This window comes from Rattus norvegicus, chromosome 20 (genome assembly GCF_036323735.1).
Source record: "Rattus norvegicus strain BN/NHsdMcwi chromosome 20, GRCr8, whole genome shotgun sequence".
NCBI lineage: Eukaryota > Metazoa > Chordata > Mammalia > Rodentia > Muridae > Rattus > Rattus norvegicus.
Window position 1 is genome coordinate 47,628,452 of NC_086038.1, and position 25,144 is coordinate 47,653,595.

The following is a 25,144-nucleotide window of genomic DNA, read 5'->3' on the forward strand; positions in this document are numbered from 1 at the left end:
TAATTCTGTTCTCTCTCCCTCTCCCCCTCTCCAATCCTGGACACACACACACACACACACACACACACACACACACACACAGAGAGAGAGAGACAGAGAGACAGAGAGCAAAAGAGACAGACACAGAGAGAGACAGAGAGATAGAAAGAGAGACAGAGACAGAGAGAGGGAGGGACGGAGGAAGGGAGAGAAGGAGGGAGAGAGAGAGGGAGAGAGGGAGGGAGGAAGGGAGGGAGAGAGAGACAGAGAGAAAGAGAAGGAGGGAAGGAAGGAGAGAGAGAGAAGGAGGGAGGGAAGGAGAGAGAAAGAGAGACAGAGACAGAGAGAGAGGGAGGGAGGGAGAGAGGGAAGGAGGAAGGGAGGGAGGGAGGGAGGGAGAGAGAGAGAGAGAGAGAGAGAGAGAGAGAGAGAGAGAGAGGCTGTTACTTCAGGAGTGATTATTTCTGTTATCGTTCTTTTTAAAGGTGAATCTATTCTCTGATGTTTGGGGGCAGAGAGGGGGAGGGGGAGGGGAAGGTTGATTCTATTGCAGTGCTGAGGGCTTGCACAGGGCAAGCACTTATTTTACCTCTAAGCGACGCTCCAGCCCCAGGTACCTTGGCTTGTGGAGCAAGATCTTTCTTGTCAGACGACATCAGCCACAGTGCTTCTTCATCTGCATGCACCAACTTTCTCCCGACCTTCACTGTGACACGGGAATTTGTCAGGGTCACAGAAGTGGTCTAGCAGTGCAGCTCTGACCACGGGGGACGGGCAAGACCTACTTCCCGGGAGCCAGAGCATCGTATGGGAGGCATATTAATGACGGGAACATATGCATTCTCTGTATTTTTCTAACAGCCTCTGAAGTGTTCATCAAGCCTTTGTCTGATTAAGCACTTTTAAATTCTGAGCGGTGAAATGGGCCCTCTCAGGCCCTCTTGGCAGGAGTGCAAATTGATACAACCCTTTTGGAGAGCCATTTGGCTGTACCCATCGAAATTAAAAATGCATATAATCTTTGACCCAGAAACACCACTAGAAGACTTTATCCTACAGAAATACCCCCACGAGGCCACAGAAAGTATACCTAGAGGTGTGTTTCTTTGCAGTTCAGTTTTGTGTAGTGAGAAGCTGTCAACCAACAGAGAGGTAGTGAGAGAACCATCCATGGATGTGACATACCCAGTATGGCTTGCTACATCATGTCAACTTGACACAAGACGTTATCATTGGGGAAGAAGGAAACTCAGTTGAGAAAATGCCCCTCTAGAAGGCATGTGGGGCATCTTCTGGATTGGTGGTTGAAGCTGCAGGAGGGCCCAGCTTACTGTGGGCAGTGCCTCCTCATGGGCAGGTGGTTCTGGCTGCCAGTAAGCAGAGTTCTTTCATGGCCTCTGCTTCAGTTCCTGCCTTCAGTTCCTGCTCTGACTTCCTTCGGCGATGGGTTGCAACCTGAGGGTTATAAGATGAAATAGGTCCTGCTTCCCAGGTTGCTTTTGGTGATGGAGTTTCATCACAGCAGTATAACCCTAAGGCGTGAGCTCCAACCTGACATGGCCTAGGGTAGATGAAGCCCTGGGTTTGGTCCCTCACTAGCCAGGGGACAACCAGACACATGGAGAAAGTAAAGTGTTTCCATTTTAATAAAAGTGATTAAGGACCTGGCATGACAGGACAAGCCTGGAATCCCAGTCTTCAAGAAGGTGAAAAAGGATTAGAAGCAGCCTGGGCTACGTAGGAAGCCCCTCTTGAAAAAGAAGAAAAGGGGGGGCTGGGGATTTAGCTCAGTGGTAGAGCGCTTACCTAGGAAGCGCAAGGCCCTGGGTTCGGTCCCCAGCTCCGAAAAAAAGAACCAAAAAAAAAAAAAAAAAAGAAAAGAAAAAAAAAGAAAAAGAAGAAAAGGAGATGGGGGAAGGCAGCCATGGAGAATGTCTCTGGCTAATGGGTTCAACTCATGGTATCCTAAATTAGATGACAAAATTCCTTGAGCTGTCAATGAAATGATTTGAGAATCTCGAGCCAGGTTACTTACCACTGGAAAGACCTAGCCCATGGTTCACGCTATCCTCAGGGGAGGAGTTACCTCCCAGGTGGGGTGACCAGTGATTAACTAACCCATAATAATAAGTACAACGGTAATCTACCTTAAGCTATTCTCAGTAACATCAAAGGGGGATGAAATTTGCGTGACAAGCCACAAAACACAGGCTCTCACTAGATTGTCTTTGCTTGGTCATCTCTGCTATTACAAGGGCGAATCGAGCCAGGCTTGCAACTTTTACAAAAGTTCCAAACCAAAACATCAGTTAGCAGAGAACAGTATCTGCAGGATCCAGCCTCAAGATGGGAAAGTGGGCTTCTTTACATACTGTGGTGGTTTGAATAGGGTTGGTCCCATAGAATGTTTGAGTGATTGACCCACAGGGAGTGACACTATTAGGTGTGGCCCTGTTGGAGGAAGTGTGTCACTGTCGGGGTGGGCTCTGAGGTCCTATGCTCAAGCTCTGCCCAGGGCCCAGGAAGAGAGTCTCCTTCTGGCTGCCTTGGGATTAAGATGCAGAACCCTTAGCTCCTTCTCCAGCACCATACCTTCCTGGATGGTGCCATGTTTCCCGCCATGATGATAACGGACTGAACCTCTGAAACTGTAAGCCAGCCCCAATTAAATGCTGTCCTTATAAGAGTTGCTTTGGTCACGGTGTCTCTTCACAGTGATAAAACCCTAACTGAGACACATACTGGTTTTTTGCTTTTTGTTTTTTCCCTGAAACAGTTTCCTCACGTAGCCCAGACAGGCCTCTCATCTGCTATGTATCAAGAATGACCCCACTCTCTTCCTGCCTCCACCTCCCCAGTGCCGAGGTTGTCCATGTGCTGTACCACTTCTGGCTTATGCAGTAATGGGGATGGGATCAAACCCAGGGATCCCCATACATTAGTCAAGCATTCTATGAGCTGAGTCCCAGACCCTGACCTCTGTCTACAATTGCTATAAGCATTTATCCCACTCACGATTGCATCCAATGTTCACTATGACACTTAAATGCTTCCAAAGAGTATCTGATCTGTAGGTTGCAAAACTATATAAATGGTACCAGGTCACACATCTCCCATGCAATTCATTTTCTCTCCTTCATGAGTCTGATTTACCCTCACTGAAACACAAGGACCTAGAAACTCCCTGTGTGCCACGGTATGTCCAGTCTCTCTTGATGGGCATGTAAGTTGTGACGTACAGAGTCGAAGGGATGTTTTTGCATACAAAGTTGAGTACCTTTTGCTCGTGTATGGTCCTGAACTCACAGCCATTTGCACAACAGATCAATCTTCTAGCACTGTGCTACCCAAGCAAGGTGGACTTCCCATTCTTTGTAGAGTCAGCAGACAAGGTGTGGATGGCTGGGCTTCTGTGCACCCCGTCTGCAAGGTCTTTTCAAAGGAGAACAGAGGTCATCCAGGTCTTGCTTGGCCTGCCATCCCCAAGTCCACATTGTTCTGCCTGTGCTGCAGTGAGGACCATTTCCCTCAGCACTCCTGGGGACAGCTGCACCGCCTTCCTGTGTCTCCCTCCCCACATCTCTCACCAGTACTGCAACTGCAAACTCTGGTCAGGACTGGTAAGGCTGGAAACTCAGGGAAATGAAACCCTGTCCCTCCTCACTCAGCAATTCTCCTAACAGATGCAATTACATCCGAGAGCCATAGAGAATGGGATCTCACAGCTTCTTCATTCATCATTTTACGAATTGGGGTTGATGGTAGAAAGGACACTTCCTGCGGAGCTCAGTTCTCTCTGCTCTGTGATGAAGGGCTTCAAGCTTTGGTTTTCGATTTACGCCAGATGGCGATGCCACCACCTTGAAGCTGAGGGGGGCTGAACAAGCCAGGGAGGTGGGAAAGAAACCGGGCAGTGTTTACTTAAATTCAATATATTTTTATTCTTTGTAAATACAATGAGTACAACCTTTTAACTTCACAAATCAGTTAATTCGATTTGTACAAGAGAAGTCTGACTCATACTATGCTAGTCCATCCAAGTGCTGAATTCCCACCCCCCTCGGTGCTAGTACCTAATAAATCAAAACGTGAAGAGTACAGCAGCTATTTCAAATTGTTTCTATGTTTCCATAAGTATAGATTCATACCCAAGGAGCAGCTTAAGAGTGTAGGATGGCATTGGGGGGGGGGGGTAATGTATGCATTTGAGGCTTTATTAGAAACCAGAGTTTTCTGAAAGGCATCTGAGAGTCTCAGGCTGTTAGCAGTGGAATGTTCAGGAATCCGTTTAGCACGCATCTCCTTGAAGTTCCTTCTGGCTTCCTTCCCTGTTCACTGCCTAGCGTGACTCGCTGACCCTACGGCCTTTGGCTTCAGCACTTTGATGACGGGACAGCGACCGCCTCACCCAGTCACCTGGCTCCACTCCATTTGGTTTCGCTGTTTGGACTCATCCTCCCAGACCGGGATTCTCCCGGACCGGGGTTCTTTCAGTAGAGCTGTGCTAATTCACCCTGAAGTCTTGCTGAGAAATGCCTTTGCCATCAGTACCTCTGACGAGGTTGCCTGGCTTACGGTATAAGAAAAGAAAAAAAGAAAAAAAGAAAAGAAAACCAGAAAGGAGGTAGGGGAGGGGGAGGGAAAGGAAACCACCACACAGCATAAGCTATGGTCCGCTTACTCGCTTGGTTCTGAAGGCCACTTAATGAAGTATTATGATAGGAGGAAAAACGTTTGATAATACTTTTGATTTAAAACCTAAGCATTGTTTTTTTTTTAAGTCAGTGTTCCAACCCAACCGAGTTCTGAAGGCCGCAGTATATGGCGATGTCACACACGAACTGTTCACTGACTGACTTTATGTGCTACACAGGAGAAGAAAGCACGGCTTGTCTTTCAGCTGTGAATGATTCAGCCGGATCTCCCAGGTCAGAGGCAGAACGCCTGGCTCAGCCTGTGCTGGTGACCCCAGTTCACCCCATCCCAGGGCATGGAGACAGTAATCGTTGTAACCCCTGGTCTTTCCAGCTGTCCCACTTCAGGGGAGCAGCAAGTCATAGTTATTTTTCTGTGTCCACTGACATTTTTTTTCCTGAAGGCCACTTCCTCCCAGGTTTCTCCTTCCAGAAAGTCTCGTTATTTGAGGCTCATACTGCACGGTAGATGTCCATCTGATACTGCCCCGTCTTGGAAAGTGGGTGCTGGAGACCTTAGATGTCACTGGATTTGTACATATCTGAAAGCAGTCTCGTTATCGGCACGTTGCCGATGGTTTTTTTGAAAAACACTTCTTCTATGGTGGATGGGCTAATCGACCGTAAAGCTGGTAAAAGCAACAGGAGTTTCCCGAATCGGCAGGGTTGGGTGGGGTATCTGCAATAGGAGAAGCCAGGAAAGCATGTCAGAGCCCCACACAAGCCACAACTCACACCTTAATGCTTGAACACACATCATACCCCAGGGGGACTTCCTGACTTGGGCCTCTTTAGAAACATATTGTCCCAGCATTAGACTTCAGGATAGGTGCTTCTGTCCCTGTTTCACAGAAAGACTATTGGAATTCTCCAAAATAGGAAGAACATTGCCCAAGTCACATGCTCTCTGTCTGCCTGCCTGTCTGTCTGTCTGTCTGTCTAAGTATCTATCTATGTATCTATGTATCTATCTATGTTATCAATCTATGCATGCATGTATGTATCTGTCATCTATGTATGTATGTATCTATGTATGTATGTATCTATGTATCTATATATGTATCTGTGTGTGTATGTATACATGTATGTATGTATGTATACATGTATGTATATATACATGTATGTATGTATCTATCTATCTATCTACTACCTATCTATCTATCTATGTTTCTATGTATCTATCCATCTATATTAGCAAAGGAAGTACATTTTTATTTCTAGACAAATCAGCTTTAAGACACCTGATGCTAATTTTAAGCCAAACAATAAATGCAATCCCATCACTGTAGGGAATGACCACAGGGTTGATTATGAAGTTGGCAGTGGAATTCATATTTTTAAATTCTCAACACTCTTGAACAGACGATTTCTCTCAAATAAAACGGCTTCTTTTTCTAAGCAATTCTCCAAATTATCATTCAGGCATTATACTTTGTCACTCTCAGGAATAATTCCACCCTTATCACGCTGCAAATTAAAGACTGAGTTCTGTTGGGTGGCAGTGCCACCCAACTTTCATGTCAATGAAATTGGCATATAATTAAAGATGTGAGAAATTGCTTAACAATGTCCTTACTTGATGTCCAACACACATCTGCACTCAGATGCGCACATTCAATTTCCTGCTGTCTTTAGATGTGTGTGCCCCACCTTCTCAAACCCTGATCCTCCTCCAGCCAATGGTTTGGAGTAGGACACATCAACGCCCTCTGTAGAAAAGCATCCCTCCACTCAGACAAAGCTACCTAAAACTGAGTTTCAGAGACAGAGGTCCACTGAGCCGGGTTCCACCTCAGCCACAGGTACTGAGAGATATCAAATCTCTTCACAGGGCCTTGCTAACTGTGTTCAACTGGCCAATAGCCCCACTCTACAGAGAGAGTCTAGGAGGACAACTTCCATGTTCCTCTCTTAGCTCTGGACAAAGAAGAACGCCGTTCAGTCAGACATGAAGCTTATAAATCACTCTGACCCACCCACCCCCGTTTGGATCTCATCATATTAAGTTTATCAGAACCCTGGACAGGGCACCAGAGCGCACTTAATAAGGTGACACAGAAATGATGGCATGTGTCTAGAGTAAATGGCAGATATGGTGGCTCGTCCCTGTCATCCCAGGACCTGGGAAGTGGAGACAGGATGGTTGGCCCTGAGTTTAAAAGTAGCCTGGACTAGATGGACTAGTGAATCCAGGTCGGCCTGGCTTATAGAGTGAGACCCTATCAGAGAACAATAACCAAAAACAACGAAAGCACAAACAAAAAAACACCCAACTGAACCAAAATACCAAACGACCACCTTAGCAAAGAGAAACGCAAAACACCTAAGTTTCACCTTTTTATTCTGTTTGCTGAGCGACCTGCTAGGCCTTCCTTTAGTTTTGGTCCTTTCTCTCCTCTGAGGTTCCGTTTCTCTCTCCAGGATTGGGCAGAGAGATCTCTGCAAAGCTGAGGTAACAGGGATGCCTAGACAGTCTCTACTACGTCCGTGACATCTGCCCAACAGGCTAAACCTTTGCCACTAAGAAGCTGCTGCAGAGAACATGTTCTGGAAAGGATGGATTTGGGAGACTCCAGAAACCACAGACGCCCAACTGCTGGGATGAACACAGAGCCTTGTGTGGACACAGCAATCAGTACTCAGTCACTGAGCCGCACCCAAGCCACGTGTTAACTCCCGGTTGTCTGCGAGTGGATTAGCCACTCCGCCCCTCTGCCCTTTATTCTCTGGTTGGGAAAGACCTGGTCCCTCAGTCCTTATTATACACGCAGTGAGTACCACCTAGAAACAAAAACTGTGTGTGTGTGTGTGTGTGTGTGTGTGTGTGTGTGTGTGTGTTTGTGTGTGGTCACTCAAGATTATTCTGTAGTGGACTTAAGGGCCGCTCCACAAGATGAACTCATGCCTGGTTCTGTTAACTGGGCTAAGACCATGGGACTGAGAAGGTCACACACCTTAGAGGAGAGCCTCCTGTTATGGTGTTGATAAACGGACACTGTCAAACTGCCCTCTTACGTTTTAATCCCTTTACCCACAGTTAGTGTGGCTCCCACCCCTCACCAGGGAGTTGCTTTTTCCAGTAGATCGGTAGATGAGGTTTAATACAGAGACCCACATAACTGGTCAAACTGTAGAGACATGGAGGGAGGGAACGGGGGAGGGGGAAGACGCTGGAGAGATGGTGGCTCAATGGTTAGAGCACTGGCTGCTCTTCCAGAGAACCCAGGTTCAATTCCCACCATCCATATGACAGCTCACACCTGTCTATAATTCCAGTCCCAGGGAACCTGACTTCACACAGGCATACATTCAGACAAAATATCAATACACATAAAATAAAAATAAATAAAATTTTAAAAAGAGAGACTGTGGGCTCATTCGACCAGAAACAGGACATCTGTATCGCATTCCACATCTCCCCTCCCCCCAGGCTTGGGCCTCATCTTAGAAGTGGGGTAGCATGAGAGAAAGAGCCATCAGTTGCAGGAGACTGCTTTGAAACAGGGCCTTCCAGACATGCGGGCCTGCTGAACGCACGAACCCAATGGCTATGGCTGCACGCACAAGACCTGAATAAGATCAAACCAGCCGAAATTCCAGCATGAATGGGGAAGTCTCACTCTTGGGCACCGATGGCTGCTGGCATTACATTAATTTAATGTAATGACACCATCGTTAGCATGAATAAGTAGAGGCTTCTTTTTCTTTTTCAGTTCTAAATGTTCTGTGCCTGTTGCAGACTCACGGTCTTCAGTTCTTAAATGGCATTGTGACGTCCCAGGAAGCTAATGAGGTCCCACTTACTACTCTTTGTAAAGCCTGCCTTTTTGCGCCTCAAAATAGATTCAGAAAGAGCACAGTGGGGCTGGGCCAGGGGAACTTTATTGATCCTCTACGTTGGAGAGTGTCTACCAAAATCCTACATCAGTGAGAGGGCCCCGTGTAGACAGAGGTAACGTTGTGGGTGCTGGGACCCTAGACAACTCAACATACACCAACCACTAAAGACAGGCAACAGTCATGACCAGAGCAGAGATGGCCTTTGTCCGCCGCTCTGTGCTCCTTGAACTCGGGGTTGGCCTGTGATGAACAGCACCTTTCTAGGGACCATCCGTGCCTTTTCCAATCTATCAACCCAATGTTTCGGACTTCAGTGCTTTATGACTCTCTCTGAGTCCAGGCTAACAAATGCGCGAATCTTTCGGTGCGTCACCCGTGCCCAGCGGTGCACTCCACTCTCACACACACATCACCTAATTCACTTTGCCCTTCTCACCCCTCTGGAGAATAGTGAGGACACGGATTCTAACCCAATTAGCAGGCTGGCAACAGGATAATTAGCCAGGACGTCATAACTGGCTTCTTCCGGCCTTCTGGAGTATCCACAACGAGGCAACTTTCTTAAGCACAGCTCACCTCGTATGAATGTAGCTGTTGAGAGTCAGCTGGGCTTCATCTTGGAGAGCGGCAATGGCGGCAGCATTCCGGAAACTTCTCAGTTCAGAGCCACTGTGGGTAGGAACTGGAAATGGAGACCAGGGGAAAATGTGAGAGACAGCAGCACAGGGAGCACGGTGGGCGCCCAGGGCCACGGGGAAATAGATGACCACCTAGAAAGCCTGCAAGCCTCCAACCGCGATTCCATGAAGAACAACACCACCTCTGCCCGTTTCTTTTTCCTTCCTTCCCCCTCCCCCCCACGGGTCGGTCTAGGGCTAGGCTTTGAAGTAGCTGGATTAATGGGGTGTGTGTGTCTGCTCACCGGCTTTAAAAGTAACAATGCATTTCAGACAGGCAAATTCAGTGGCGTCTAATCGGAGCTGTCTGAATCGAGCCACCACCTCCTGCAAAGCCTGTATTTCAGATATGATCTTGTTCAGCTTCTGGGAGTCTGTGTTATCACTATTCATGCCTAGAATGGAAATCTGGGATAAATACTCTAATATGAAGGCATTTTCATGTTTTAATATTGATTTTTGACAAAACCCTGCATATCAATATCTATCCAATTGTCACTCTGAGATATCTGGTCCCGTGTAAACTGGCTATATTGTATGAAAGTTAATATAAAATCTTCTTTTTGGATGATAACAAACACAGTAATTTGCATTTAAATAACAATACAGGCAGTCATGAATACAAGGAAACAACATTATTTGCATTTAAATATAGATTTATAAATGACAGGTATACTCCATTGTTCAGTGGGGATTTGTTATTCTTTACATGTTGTTCTTTTTTCAGTAATGTATTTTTATGGTAATTTCTACAACAAAGTCATTAAATTGTGCAATTCTTACCAGATACAGCCAGTAGTGTGTTAGCATCAACCGGAATGGCCCATTGTGCTATTCCTAGAACAAACAGTTCTCTCCACGCGTCTTCCAAAAGCATCAGCTGTCATACAATAGATGTATAATATAATATAGTGTGTAATTTATAAATTTATAAACAATTTCCATATGTAAATTTCTGTTAAAGCGTTTTAAATGCCTGTCCTGGTACAATCCCCCCTACCCCCAAATAATTTGTTTTCCCCTTATCTCCCACAATTTGCTTTTTGAAGTGGTGCTTATAGACAGACACACACATGCGTTTCACAGTCAGCCTCTCCAGCTCGTCAAAGTTCACTCCCCTCAGGAAAGGGTTAGCCCTTCACGTCCTTGCTTGATACCTGCCGCCCACCTAGAAACTGTCTAGAGACCTAGGCTTCTCCGTCGAATGCCAGCAGCAGCAGCTGAACAGGCTGACTGCTCTGGTGTAAAACACTGACTCTGTCTGACTAAGCTCCTCGGTCAGGGTTCCCATCTTCCTGGAGAGTTGAGGGGGGGCTGGGAGAGGGAAGAGGGAGAATTCACTAATTCCCAAGAGGCAGGAGGGAAAATCAGGGTGTAATTATGTTAATCGGGTTTTGCTGAGTTTACCTCTGCTCCCTGCCTGATTTTTCTGAGACTCATAAGTGGACAGCATCAAGGTGCCTGACATCTTCATTCTAATAAAATGTGCTACTGAATATTTAAAATGAAAATCTGGCTCCTTTTCCAAATTAATACACTGAATTCCACTTCACTGTTTGCTTATCCCTGAAGGGCTTCTAGCAAAAGGCTAAGTGGCAGACAGAAAGCGAATTTTATTAGGATTAGAGTCTACAAATTCTTGTTTTCAGGAAAAAAAAAATAGCCAATTTATACATATGAGAGTGTGTGTGTGTGCACACACACATATACATAGTCTCTCTCTCTCTCTCTCTCTCTCTCTCTCTCTCTCTCTCTCTCTCGGAGAGAAGCAAAAGAATAAATGTACCCAGTAAATCTGGAAACAATTCTCCATGTTTAGAAATCTGTCAAAAGAAAAAAAAGAAAACCTGTCCAATGCTGGGTAATTTATATAAAATAATTTATTTACTTCCGAAAGCTAAAACTCTTGAAGGTTTGTGGTTAAACTCACAATTACACTAAAATGCTTAATATTTTAAAATGCTTTTTACATTTTTTATTGCATGGGATACAGGAAATATTTTTAGAATTGTAGATAAACAATAATTGTGGTCATATCTCATGCTAAGAGATCACTTGTGTTTGGCCCTTCGTTTACCCTCCTGGAAGAAGCGTCTAGAAGGATGTGCTTACAGTTAGGTATGAAAAGGGCTAAGCCCCCTGCTTTAAGAGCTATGTATTAGAGCTACATGTGTAACACAGAGGGAAAGCACTCACTGAGCATGTACGAAGTCCAGGCTTCACACACACACACACACACACACACACACACACACACACAAAATGCTTATTAGTCTTTATTTGTCACTAATTTCTGTGAGTGCCCTCAAGTGTAAGTAATCATGGTTTTCCTGATTCTTTCTTCCTCTTTTTAAAAAATAATTTCTTTTTATTTTATGTGCACTGGTGTTTTGTCTACATGTGCATCTGTGGGAGGGTGTCAGGTCCCCTGGAACTGGAGTTATGGACAGTTGCGAGCTGCCATGTAGGTGCTGGGAATTGAACCCATATCCTCTGGGAGCATATCCAGTGCTCCTAACTACTGGAACATCTCTCCAGCCCCTTTTCCTTCCTCTTAAGATTAAAAATATATTGGCAGAGACATATATACCTATGGAGTCATTCATTAGTAATATTATTATGGTCAGGTGGTAGTGGCCTTTAATCCAGCCCTTGAGAGGCAGAAGCGGGTGTATCTTTATGAGTTCAAAGCTAGCCTGGTCTACAGATCAAGTTCCAGGATAACCAGGGCTACACAGAGAAAGACTGTCTCAAAACAACAACAACAACAAAGAAAGAAAGAGAGAAAGAAAGAAAGAAAGAAAGAAAGAAAGAAAGAAAGAAAATTATGTCATGATTACATTTTAATATTTTTAAAATCCCCAACAACAAAATGTGTTGCTAAAATGCAAGATTTTCTGGTACCTAATTTTCTTACTTCTGAACATCATTTGTAACTAAAGAACTACATAAAATTGCTTTTTTGTTTCCAGAAGGTCTAAAAGTAGTGCAAGAGTCCAGAAAGGAAGCAGGGGTGTCTCTCAGCATCGTCTCACACAGGAGGCCCTGGATCTGATCGCCAGCAAGGTCTCCAAACAGACGAACAAGAACAAACCAGACAAGTCGACAAGACACACACGGCACCTCTTGGTTCTACATGGTGATGAATCAGGAGCCAACACTGGACACACCCACAGTGGAGAGTAAACGTTGAAGATACAAACCCTCACCAGGGAATAAATACCTTTGCCACCTTCTAGTCCTCCCATCGTGAGTGTTTGTAAGAAAACTTCATTTTATCAATGGTTTTCCTTGCAGCTCAAGCTGGCTGCAAACTCAAGGTTCTCCTGCCTCAGCCTCCTGAGTGAGCTGAGTAGGGGTTAGAGCACCGCAGCCTCCTGCCTGGCTTGCCACCAGTGTTTGAGAATACTAAGATTTTAAACTTGATGTTTCAATTGAACTTTAAAAAGGCATAATGTGGGGTTGGGGATTTGGGTCAGTGGTAGAGTGCTTGCCTAGCAAGCGCAAGGCCCAGCTTTAAAAAAAAAAAAAAGGCATGATGTACTTCTATATGGGTTTTACCTAGAACACATCCAGCTACCCTGAAGTAATGCAATTACATTTCCTTTCTTTTTTTCAAGACAAGAGTTTCTCCATGTAACCTTGGCTGTCCTGGAAGTTGCTCTGTAGACCAGGCTGGCCTTGAACTCAGAGCGATCCACCTGCCTCTGCTTCCCAAGTGCTGGGATTAAAGGTGTTTGCCACTACTGCCTGGCCACAAGTTACACTTCTAATTTTTCCGTAGGTATTTTGAACCTCTAGAATGATATTCCTAAAGATAAACGGCTCCCTCGTTGTTCATTATGCACGCTTGCCTTGCTGGTAGATGCGGTGACATCCAGCTTACAAGGATGAGCACCCTTGCTTCCTCTCCCACCCCTCAGTACCCTGTGGGCCCTACCTGATCTTGCAAAGACAACGTGGAAAAGGCTGGCACACTCTTTGCCCACTTGATGCTCATGAAGAGAAGTCTGGCTGCTGATTCGCACACGGACTCGGTGGCCACTTCATAGAGATACATTGGGGTCCCGTTCACTTCATGGGGATACTGAGAGGAAGAAGAAAGATGAACGCTGCAAGTGAGGTAACCCCAGCTTTGCAAAAAAAAAAAAAAAAAAAAATGGCTGACATTCCAGTGCCCTGGTTAACCAGAAGCTAGGCTGCTCTGGTTAAACGTTCACTTGCCTTCAAACGTCTCTATCTACAGAATCTGGGAAATGTTGTCTACTGGGGAAGGCATGTTTGCTTTCGTTGGGGGCTTCTGTCTTCCAAAGGGGTGTCTGGCTATTCTGTCCCCTGCAGCAAAATTTTCTTGGGCTGAGCCAAGTTCCAGGCCTGGCTCCCAATTTAGACAAGAATGGCTTGCATTTGTGTAAATAAAAATAGATGAGAAAAAAAAGTATAAATTAATAGGCACCCCAAACACAAATATGCATATGAGTATTTTTAGAAAGGATTAGTATATTATGGAAATATTTCAATTAGACATCTTAATCATTCACAGAGCATTCCCATTCATAACTGACAACATATTCATAACACTACTTTCCAGAGCTTATTATACGCATCAAGGGTAAGAAAGCAATATTAAATATTGTGTATGTGCCCAGGTGTTTGGCTTCCCCGAATGTGAGGCTGCAGCTGGCCTCCTCTGGGGGGAAATCCTAGGTTCTTCCCTTTCAGAGGGGGCTTTGGGAGGAATCAATTCCAAGCTTGAAGTGTAGTCCCTAGGTGGCAGTCTTCCCAGGTACCTCAGGCTGGGACCCTGCTGGTAGGACCAACCGTGGGAGTTGTTTATTGTGGGTAAGGGCAGAACCAAAAACAAACAAAAAAAATTTTAAAAAAATTTAAAAATACAGCTTTTCTAACAGTGATTTCTACATTTTTCTCTCTTGCGCTGAGATTGTCCAAGCTTATAGATCTCGGAGCATCTCAGGAAGTTCCTTTCCCCCAGGTGGAGACAACTCTGTTCTGGTCAGTTCTGGCCTCTGGGACAGGTAGGGCTGCACTCTGGGATTAGAGGGCTCCCCTCGCCAACCGATTTAGTTCCCTAAAAGTGCGAGTTTCTGGCCTCCGCCCCTCACCCCCGGGAGTGTGCGTTTGTAGCGGCCCACAGAGGGTGGTCTACCGCGTTAAGCATCAGCATCTTTAGCTCATCAGAAGGAGCAGGAGACTCAGAGTAGGGCATCTGGGAATCCCTCCATCTTTCCCAGACCGCGCCTCAGCTCAGAACTGAGCGTGGCTAACCCCGCTTAAAAGGAGTCTCTTTGAACCCAGCAAAGCCACTAACCTTGGGCGTGGGCTGAGCCAGGCTCACGAGAGTCTGCCGTTCAGGGGTGGCAGACACAGCGGTCAACTCCAGACCGTGCGGCTCCAGCTGCGTGACCGCTGTGAAGAAAGCGGGGGCTGGCAGCGCTGCGGAGGGGAAGTGCGCAGCCGCCCCGTTGTCTTCCTTGTGCCCACGGAAGTAGAGGGCCACCTGTTTGCGGATGGTGGACGTCCGAGGGCCCCGCTCGTGCTGCACGGCTACAGAGACAAAAAGATGGACACAGGCCTGGGGTTACAGGCGCGGTGACACTTGGATGCAGCGGGCTGCGGTTCCAATGTCACTTATGGGCCCGCAAGGTTACCACCGGGGCAGAGGTGAAGGAGAAAGAGGGCACGTGTTGCTTGGGCGTGTTTTCCCCGTACCGGTGGGAAGCAGGGATCTGAGCTAGACAAAAGTGAGGGAGGTGCTCGGCGGTCCTCCCCACCCAGGACTCTCAGGGAAACCAAGGACCCTCGGCGGGGTCTCTGGAATAACAAGGTGCAGTCGCTCCCACTGACAAGGAAGAGGATCACACGCAACCAGGACCTCCGAGATGGATTCCCTCCACCTCCAGGTCTCCCTACGTAGCTTTGGCCTCCAAGGCCCCAAAAGAAAAGGATTCGAGCCCAAGGAACGCTGGGGGATGGGACAAGGGAGAGCCAGCTCCGAAAGTGCCGGAGGAAGGCATAGGGGACGTGACGATTACCGCCAACAGTTTAAACAAACAAATTAATTCAGGGCAATCTTCCACCCGCAGAGCATGACAACTTGTCAATACACAAGTTCAACAGGTTGGACGCTCCCTCCTGCTTCCTGAGCAGCCAGAGAGCCGGCGCTCCAGACAGGCAGCCCCCACCGCCAGGCCCACTACACGGCAGGCTCTCCCCAACCTTCTCCCAGACCCGGGGATGGCCTTGCAAAGTCCAGACCTGAGGAGGGCCAGGAAATGCAGCTTGGAGCTTTATCTAAATCCTAAATTTGTTTAAGACCCAGGTCTGACTTGAATTTGGGCCTCAGGGAGCAGGTTCTGTGTGTCATCCCTTCTCTCTCTTCTGGTCACCAAAAAAAAAAAAAAAAAAAAAAAAAAAAAAAAAAAAAAAAAAAAAAAAAAAAAGGCTCTTGAAAAGCTTAGGGCCAACTCAATGGCTATACTGAATTTGCCAATTTGCCAATGAAGACCTGAGATCTTGCGTTTTCCTCTCTGTGCTTGGAGAGCTGGGCAATGAATCATGAGGTCTTATGGAGGTTACAAAAGACAGCAAGAAGAGGTGAGAAATGGGGTTAGGATCCTAAGCAGGAAATATGCACCTGGGCATGGGATTCCTGCCAGCAGGCATTGCTTTTGTGAGTGTGGGTTTGGGGCACAAGTTTCCCGGTGTGAGTATGGGGCTTCCTGGAATACCGTGGGGTCAGCTGGGGACTGCTGCAGTTTCTCAGAGGCTACAAATGACAGCCTGAGGCCAGTTCCCAGCATCTGGAGAGGAGAGTTCTGTTGGGGAAATGATTTACATGCATAGGAGAGCCATCTATTTTCTGTACATATAATTTACTTACTGCCCAATCAAAATTAGAAGAATAAAGGCATGCACTGATTACCGTCTTTGTTCATGTTGACTTCCAAACACTTCTTCAGTCGACACGCCCTGCACTGGTTTCTGTGTGTCTTGTCTACGGGGCATCCTCCCTGAAACAGACCGCAGGCAGTCAGAGCCCCCCATAGCCCTTAGGTGGGGACCAGAACTCTGGTCCCGGGGTGTGAGACCCAGCGTGAGGACTCTGGCCAGCCCCTCTCTCAGGGCGGATGTCCAGACCCAGTGAAATGGGAAAAACTTGGGCACCACCAGGTAAGTAAAGGTCTCGGATTCCCAGGGTTGGGGCAAGAAGATCAGTCCTCGACCTCAGGGAGTTGGACTAAGAGAAAGGTTTTTCCTGATTTTTTGAGATCTCCTCCGGCTAACAGAAGAAGCTCAGGAAGAAAACTGTAAGCGGAGCAGAGCGCAGATGACGTTTTTTTCAGGACCGAAGACAGCGACCTGGTCCTGAACTCAGCCAGAAGCTGGCCTCTAAGTTAAGCCCTGTAGCCACCTTAGATGCTTCTCTGTCTGGAGTCTTGCTGACTCCCATCCTCGAGTGAGCCCATTGATCTGATGGGTAAACCTCGACCACCTATTCTTCGCACCTTTATGTCCTCTCCTTACACAACCACAAGGCAGAGACAACCCTGAGCTACTGAGGACTCTCCGCTCTAGAACGGGAGGTGGATAGCCAGGATGTTTAGAAGGGCAAGGCCTGCAGAGAGAGTGTGGGGGCGGAGCTGATGGGCAGAGGATAACTCTGAAAGATGCGGGGACAGAGCCTGAGAAGAGGGTAAGGCAGAGTGAAGAACTAGCCAGATAACGGGGTGGGGGGGAGGGGAGAACAGTTGCTGCTTTATAAATATTTATCTGACAGGGATGAACAAACAAATGTCTTATGTAATTTTATGTATGATGTGTGTGAGGGAGGGGGAGTATATAAAAAGAAGATTTAGACGGGTGTGGTGGTGCACAACTTTAATTCCAGCATTGAAGGGGCAGAGACAGATCTTGGTGAGACCAAGGCATCCAGGACTACAGAGTGGGACCCTGTCTCAAAACAAAACAAAACAAACAAAACCACTAAGAAGTAAGGCTTCCTCCACCCGTTTAATTATTTGGTGCTGGTTTTGAAGGCAGGGCCAGGGCCTGTGTCTATCATTGAGCTGTATCCCCAGATCCTGGGGTTTGGGGACAGAGTCTCCCTGCTCTATAGTTGAGGGTGGCCTGAAATTTACTGTGTAGTCTAGGCTGGCCTTAAGTCTGTGACCCTCCTCCTTGCCACCTCAGCCAGCTCAGATGATGTTTCTTTTAGTGTTCATTTGTGTCCCTGTCATTACTGAGGGGACAGGTATACAGAAACATAATGTGTATATTTTGTTTTGAAGTGCTTAGGGTGGAAGTGCTCAGGGCTGGGATCACTCTTCCACTGAGCGAAAGCTCCTAGCCTTCTGCACAGGTGTTTTATACACAGACAAATATTTTAATTTTGTCTCACAATTGTAATTATTTAGAGACACTGAAGTTGGGATGAGTATATTTCTTGAAATATCCATAAGGAAAATGACACACAAGAACTCATCTAATTTTTTTCACCAATTAAAATACATTGAATTGGGTTGGGGATGTAATTCACAGCACATACTCGGCGTGCGTACACATTGGACCAACACAAAACAAAATATGTTGATTTGCTTAAAGTAAAGACAGACGGCTGTTCATAGTGGCTTCTAAATGCCATCCATGCTGTTAATAAGAAATTGAAATGGTATTTACCTAGTCCTTGAACAAGAGAAGAAGAACTTGGGTTTTTAGTTCCTAGAAGTCATCAGAGCATCTTTGGCCAGCAGTAAAATATAGTTCAGTGTACAGAGTTCCGAATTACTTATTATTGACTGCGGTTGAATATCCAATTGGAATGGTATCTCCTCCTGTATCTTGATGTCTCAAGTGGGTTTTTCAGTCCTATCAAATGTACGTGAGACTCTGGAACCAGTGAGAAGGAAGGGAGCCTCAATTGGAGTCTTTACTCCGTTTGCCAAGGAAGGACACGGGGTCGATGCTATTACCTCTTTGTATTCACTATGGACTGGTATAAATGTCTTTGAATTGATGACCACCTCCTTGGAAGCACAACACCTCAGATTTCCCAATTCTGTCTGTTAGATACACACACATAAAAGATAATGTGGCCTGGTGTGGTAACTCACACCTAAGACTGAAAGAAGGTTGTGAGCTTCAAGCCTGCCTAGGCTACAGACCAAGACCTTCCTCAAACAACAACAACAACAGCAACAACAGTATTCTAAGTAGGCACCTGGCACTCTGCAGAATCTCAAACCTATGGATCCTCTGGGATACAATCCCATGTGTGTATATAATGTGATATTGGTGGGCCAGACACTGAGAACCCAAGAAAGCAGGGGAGAGGGTTGCGGAGGTCAAAATAACTTATCTAAACCGCACATGTCTTCTTGTGTGTGCCGCCAATCAAAATCACCTATGGGGAATGGGTAAGAGCAAATTTTCCATCTGAACAAGAACTGGCAATAGTTTACTAGCACCAGATGGCGACACACTACCCAGTGTGTGTTTCTCACCCTTTTGGTTACCAGAGGATGCCTCCTGACTGAGGTACTCTTGGGAGTCTGGGAGGAGTGAAGGCAAGGCTTCAGCTTAAGGGTGAGCAAGTGTGGAACCAGAAGGGACCACGTAGGTAGACGTGTGCCTCTGACCTGGGAGTGGAGTTAGCTCTGGTTGGAAGCTCTAGCTGGGCTCAGAACACTCCCTACCTGCCCCGTGTCTGTGAGATAGGTCAGCCCCTGCCTGACTGAAATGCAACTCCCCAGGCTCATCTGTAAGCAGAAAAGGAGGATTAGGGACCTAACTTCCTCTGAGCCTCCTCTTCTAGCCTACTTCCAGAGCAGTCCTGCATCTGCAGAGCCAAAAGCACCCAGTATCTGGCAAGCTGCAAGGCTTTTAAGTAGCCAGCGATCGCTTTGGGGGTCTTAGCAAAAGGAGTGGTGGTCCTAGCTCAGTGGTCTTAGACTGAGCTTGGCTGCTGCTAAGAATGGGAAAGCAAAGGGTGGGTAGCCTAATGGGTTGCTTGCTTGCTTGCTTCTGCTTGCTTCTTCGAGTTCTCTGGGCAGGCCTTCAGACTGGGTGTGGGCCTTGCTCAGTGCCAAAATGTGACCAAGGAATTAAAAAAAAAAAAAAAGGGTGTAGCAAAACCATGGGAGTTCTGACTCTGTCCTGTGGAGTCATTTGCCTTCCCTAACCTAAGCTGGCCTTTCCAGAGACAGAAGGCCACCCAAAGTTGAGACGGAGGAGGGAAGAGGACCAAGGTCAGGGAATTCAGAGGCAGCCTTGGCAGAAATGGGGGGGGGGGGGCGGACGCAGAGGGGAGCCGCGCAGCTCAACCCTGAGTGAGTACCTGGTTTCCAGACTTGCAGACATAGGTCCTATTCCTTCGGATGCTCCTTTTGAAGAATCCAGAGCAGCCGTCGCAAGCGTAGACGCCGTAGTGCTTCCCGGAGCTGCGGTCACCACACACTTTGCAAGGGATATCTAAAATGCGGCCTGAAAGACGGAGTAGAGGAGGGGAAAGGGTGAGAGGGAGCGCGGGGCGGAGGAGAAGGAGGAAAGGGGAGAGGGGGAGAGAGATGCTAAGCAATCTGACCTCTGAGGGGATTAGCATCGGAGCTGCGGTAAAAGCAGATAATGAAGAGATTTTATAGGCAAACTTTTTTTCCCTGAGCAAGTGTCAGCTTCCTACAATGAGCATTATTCACGCACCGCTACTTGTATTTGGGTCTCCTCTAATCGCCGAGACCCATTTTGGAATAAAAGATTACAGCAGGCCCGGGCAGCAGCTCGGCCCGCCGCTGCCTTTCTGCTCCGCCGAAAGTTTGGCTGCTTCCCTCCTCCTCCGCTCTTGCATTTAACGGGGGGGGGGGGGGGGGGAGTTGTTAGTGAGCGCGCAAGGAGACAAACTTGAAATGTAAAAGGGAAAAAGAAGAAAAACAAACACCACTGGAACCGAGGTTGGCAGCTGGAAGGCAATCGAGTTTTCTCTGAGCTGAGCCCGGCGGTTGTTATTATTAGGGTTATTGTTGTGATGCCAATTCTTAGATTATTAATGATAATAAGGGTAGTGGTAATTGTCCAACTTTCTTTTTACCTATGGAAAAAAATGCTTAGTGCTGCGAGTTTGAGAAATTATTTCTTTTAGGAAAAAAAAAAGTTCTGTGTGTGTGTGTGTGGTGGTGGGGGGAGTAACCGGTCTGAGCAAGAGCGGAGATATCCAATGGGTGGCTTTCTAGTTGGGGTAGCAAGAGGTAGTCTTCTCTCCCCCCATATGCCTAAGTCCTCTCCGTCTAAACACTGGTCCCTTCCCCTCACCCACTTCGTAGTGATGGCATCTTCTGCGGGTTTTTTTTCTTCTTCTGCTGCTGCTGCTGCTGGAGGAAGGGGGAGTTGTTGGGGTTTTTTTGTTTGTTTGTTTGTTTGTTTTTGTTTTTGTTTTTTTGAATGGCTCTAATTTTTCTGGGATTGCTACCCACCCAGGAGAACTCTGCTTGGACTCTCCCAAGTCTGCGGGCTTGGGTGTGTTAGGAAGAGGGTACTAGGGAGGGGTACGTGTTTTCTCTCAGGCTTGAGTCCAACAAGTGCCTGAAGCAAGTTAGAGACGAAGAAAAATTTCCGAAAACAATGGGAGTATCTATAAAAGTGTTAACATTATCATTAAAAGTATATAGTCAGTAACAATTAGCACCTGATTTTCTCATCGCTGCGGGTCGAAAGCATTCCAACCCGGGACCAGGCGATCTCGGACCTCCTGGGAACCCCACAGACTCTCCTGGAGCACCCAGGTTGGGGGCCGGAGTGGCAGCAGTGGGGAGCTCTGAGCCAGCGGAGCTGGGGAGGATAGGGCGCTGTCTGCGGAGGCCCGGAGGCGAGGGAAGTAGGAACTTAACTAGGGAACCCCGAGGCGCCTGAGGCGGCTTGCACTCCGGGCCCTGGCCTCCTCCTCAGGTGGAGGGGGGAGTGCGGGGGACCCGGCAGGGGGAGGTCGGTAAGGACCCGGCTCAGCCGGGGTAATTACAACCCCTCCGCAGCACCTGCCTATAGAGCCACCAGTGACCCGTCAAAAAGAGTAGCATGGGAATTCGGACGGCGACAAAGGCTGGCGGGGGAGGCGTTCGGCGTTGCGGCCACCGCTTCGGCGCCCCCTCTCCCGCCGGGCAAGAGCGGAGATTGTGTTAGGGAAGGGAGGGGCTGGAGTGAATCAAGTGTAGGTCTTGTCCTTCACCCCCCTGGGGCCTGTCACTACTCCCCAAACAACTCACGGTCGCGGTCGCGCCTGGACCGCTTGGCCACGAGCTCTGCTGCACAGCACTCCCTGAAGAAACCGTGAACGGGAGTTCAGATCTTCCAAAGTTCTCCTCCCTCTGGTCGCTTGGGGCCCCTATTAAGGGCTCAGTAGCACTGACGCCCCAGCTGCCCTTCTCTTCCCCGTAGCACTGAGAGTGAGCCCCGAAGGGGAAGCAGAGGTGGGCCCTGTCACCCAGTCTTCCCATCCAGATTGGAGCCTACTGTCACATATTTCTGTAGAACCAGAGTGCAGCCAGAAGACTAGCTTTGGGCGGATGACCCCTTTCTGGCTCATCGGTCCGGATGCCCGGTTGTCACCACTTGGTCTTGCTGCTCGGCCTTGTTTAAGGGCTGAATTCCCAACCCAGGCAGAGGCTGGGCCGGGGCGGGGCACAGAAGGGAGGGAAGCGAAAATTCCAGGGCATAGAGGGTCGACGCCTCAAACTCCGCCACCCAGCCATGTTAAGGTGACTTGGGGTCACAGACAAGCTGGTTGACTGCGGCATAGCTCTTCTCTTTTAGCAAGCCGAGCGAGCTCAGACGTGAGTCAAGCCAGAGTTTCCTGAAGCTGGAAAACGGTTCTTAACTTCCCTCCCCAGGGGGTCCCCTCGGGGCTTTTTGTGTGTCATAATTGCTTAAAGATATATGGCAGCTTCGATTACTGTAATTACCATCAGAGGCTGTTGAAAGAAGTTAGTCTAGGCTGCAAGGGTGACTGGCCAAGGTCTTGGTACCACCCAGGCGGGGATCCGGGTAACAAGGCTCTGCTCTCCAGCCGAGCGAGTCAGATGAAGACCTCCCTGCCCCGCAGGGTCCAGTCCCACCCCGCTGCTCTCAGAGCCCCTCACTGCCTGGGCCGCAGGGACGTAGAATTTCCTCCTGTCGTAGCCAGGGTCTGCAAACCTGGACGAAGCAGCATTTTTTTTTTTTTTTTTTTTTTTTTTTTGCAGTGTCTTGCTCCTTCGCCCCGAGAACAACTTCTACAGAGCCACCGGGCACTGACTGGAGTCTCGAGGCCTTCAAGGCCAAACTCCAAGGCTTGGCGAGTTAGAAAAACTCAAGTCTCCCCAGAAAGTGCCTTCGCACATCATGTGCCCTCTCTGACTCCCAAATCCGGAGTCTGCCAGCGTCTGTTTAGTTCACAGAGCCGGGGTGCAGAGCTGAAAGCCCAGCTTCGCACCCACACCTTCCCTCGCCTCTGAGACCCCACTTTTCAAGTTCGCTGAAAGCTTCGAGCTTCAAAAGAGCAAAGCTCCCCCAAATCTCAGAGACAGGGTTGGCTGTTCCAGGGTGACCATGCCAGGAGGCCTGCTCAAGCGCTTCACCTCGGGTTTTGCAATAGAGGTTTTAATGCAGCTGGAATGGCCTCCTGCTTCTCTTGGGAAAGACACTCACCCAGAAAAAAAAAAAAAAGAATTTTTTTTCCTGAGCAAGCACTACTTTTCAGAGATCAGAACAGCCAGGGCAAAGGCTAATGGGAGTGGTGGTCCTGCCCACGAGTCGGTTGTGTGCACTGTAACTGTGGTGAGGGTTTCTTCTCTCAGCCCTAGCATTTGAACGTTTTCCTTTTTCCTTTCCTTTTTTTTTTTTTTTTTTTTTGGCTTTCACGTTTTGTTCAGTGTACTCTAATTTTTAAACTCAGCGCCCAAATCAAAACAAACGCACAAAATGAAAACACAAGCTGCTTCTTACCGGGGAGGGAGGTGGAGGCGGGAATTGCATCTACCCATCCTAAGTGAGACTTCATTATCAGTCCCCAGAAGTAACCAAGACTCTTCCAACTTTCAAAGACCCTGCACAATGAGGGCGAGTGAAGGGGGAGGGGGCGGGAAGGAACTCACAGAGAGAGCCAAAAATGTTATGGGGGTGGGGGGGACTACACCGGTAGCTTGAGAGCTCCAGGGTGTACGCACTAGACACAGACCCTAGAAATCACAGCCTCCGGCCTGTGGAAGGCGGGAACTGGAAAACCCCTGGGAGATTGGAGCACCGTGTTCGCGCCTTCCGTGCGGGCTCAGGCCTACGCACTCTCAGGGTTTGCATATTCTGGGGCTCGCAAACGCACAGCCGCCCTGCACCCCAATCTTTGGAAGTCAGCAGCAGAGGTCAGATGCAGCAGTGCGGTCTCTGGGAAAGGAAGCTGGAAGAAGAAACGCCCGAAGTGAGCAGGCCTCAGACTCCTGCCGGTGCTGGGCTCCGGCTCGGAAAGTCTTTGGGATTAGGGATTTGGTCCTCTCTTTGCTAGACTGGCTACCATACTTTACATTCCCCAGTTATGACCTACGCGGATTTAGGATTAAGGAAAATGTGACTTTTAAATGGTTTCTGCTTCCCGGTTTTGCAGGATTATTTGAAATAGCTGGAAACGGGGTGCAAAGCATTCCTTTCGAAATCCGCTTTTTTGCAGAGTTGCCTTTGCGCGCCGGAGCTCCGAGTTTTTGAGCGGCTGCGTGGTTGTGCTGCCGCCTGGAGCTGCGGCCCAGTTCCCGCCCCCGTCTCACCCCTCCCACCCTCAGCACCTGGCAGCTAAATAGAAACGGCTCGCTGGACCGGTGGGCTGCGACGGGTCGCAACCCTCCTGATACAGCAGGGAGACCGGGAAGGGCGAGCACCCAGAAGCAACGAAATTGCTCTCCTAGTTGCACGAAACGCTCCAACGCAACAGTCTAAGAAAGCGAGGCCAACGGACACTCAGGCCCGATAGAGTTCCACTCTGGGGCTCAAATTCAGGGCTCTCAGAAGGGTCACCCCGGCCTCCCAGCCTGCCCTCCCCAGGCCACGCGCCGGGACCCCAAGGCTGCCCGAGAGGTACCCACTTGTTGATCCGGCGGGCTTGCTCATGCTGGCGGTCCCGGGGCGCAGCGGTTGGTGGGCAGTGCCGGATTCCCGGCCCACGGCGCCCACGTCGCCGCCCGGCGCCGCCGCTCTCCAGCCGCCCTCCAGCCTGCAGGGCTCCCAGGCGAGCGAGACAGACAGGTGGCTATCGGTTGCGCGCTGCCCTGCTCTCCCGGGCGCTCAGAATTCGTTCCACAGTGGAAATGTAAGCATCCTTAAGTTTCTTTCCCGGCTCTAGCAAAACTGCAGCTGCTGGGGACGCGGCTCGATGTGGACACGGTCTTGAACAAACAGATGGAGAGACGGACAGGCGGACAGGCAGACTGAAGAGGGAGGACAGCGCTAGGGGAATATTGAAGGACAGAGATGGAGACACGGAAATGGTCTTCCTACGGAGCAAAGAGGGCGAACTTCCCCTCTTTCCCCATGCCTGTGGCTGTTTCCAATCTCCCTCCACACAGGCGAGCACAGTGGGCAGCTCTCTGCAGACCGCTGATCTTCTGTGGAAAGACAAAAATCACAGCCGCAGTCTCAGAGGCAAAGAAGCTCCTCGCTGCAGAGCCCAGGCGCCGAGACGGGAAACTAGATGGTTGGGAGATCTTCCAAGGGGAGAGGTGGCCAGATCCGAGTTTCCGGGGACAGCCGCGCACGCAGCGGCGAAGGGTCCCCGAAGTTCATTACCCTGTGACTTTGTGCCTGTCGCTGCGGGCCGCGTCTCTGGTAATATCTCCAGTAGCGCTCTGACAGGCAGCCGCGGGGAGGGGAATAGGGCGTCCCTGGCCCACTTAGCTTTTCCCCCAACTCCTGGCGGGGTCTGACGTCAGC

At 48.6% G+C, this 25,144-nt stretch overlaps 1 protein-coding gene across 4 annotated transcripts; it reads right to left on the bottom strand.

Annotated features, from left to right (window-relative positions):
* Positions 1-3,895: 3,895 nt before the first annotated feature.
* Positions 3,896-25,013, bottom strand: Nr2e1 (nuclear receptor subfamily 2, group E, member 1). 4 transcript variants are annotated; one of them, NM_001113197.2, is made up of 9 exons: positions 24,301-25,013; positions 19,545-19,690; positions 16,134-16,221; positions 14,520-14,755; positions 13,131-13,277; positions 9,974-10,070; positions 9,436-9,585; positions 9,090-9,195; positions 3,896-5,352 (listed from the first exon to the last, which is right to left on the bottom strand). In NM_001113197.2, exons 1-9 carry the CDS (start codon positions 24,323-24,325, stop codon positions 5,190-5,192), a joined length of 1,158 nt encoding a protein of 385 aa, NP_001106668.2. In that variant the 5' UTR covers positions 24,326-25,013; the 3' UTR covers positions 3,896-5,189. The 4 variants fall into 4 exon arrangements, with proteins under 4 accessions (NP_001106668.2, XP_038954989.1, XP_038954990.1 ...); XM_039099061.2 differs by lacking the exon at positions 24,301-25,013 and adding an exon at positions 21,460-21,820; XM_039099062.2 differs by lacking the exon at positions 24,301-25,013 and adding an exon at positions 19,907-20,030.
* Positions 25,014-25,144: the final 131 nt, after the last annotated feature.

What these genes read in the sequence shown, in the direction of transcription:
- Nr2e1 (NM_001113197.2), bottom strand. Translation starts at nt 24,325, where the DNA reads ATGAGCAAGCCCGCCGGATCAACAA. An exon ending in TCTGCAAGTCTGGAAACCAG is followed by an intron (nt 16,222 to 19,544) that starts GTACTCACTCAG and finishes GGTCTGTTTCAG; the next exon opens with GGAGGATGCCCCGTAGACAA. An exon ending in CATTGTTACTTTTAAAGCCG is followed by an intron (nt 9,196 to 9,435) that starts GTGAGCAGACAC and finishes CTCCATTTCCAG; the next exon opens with TTCCTACCCACAGTGGCTCT.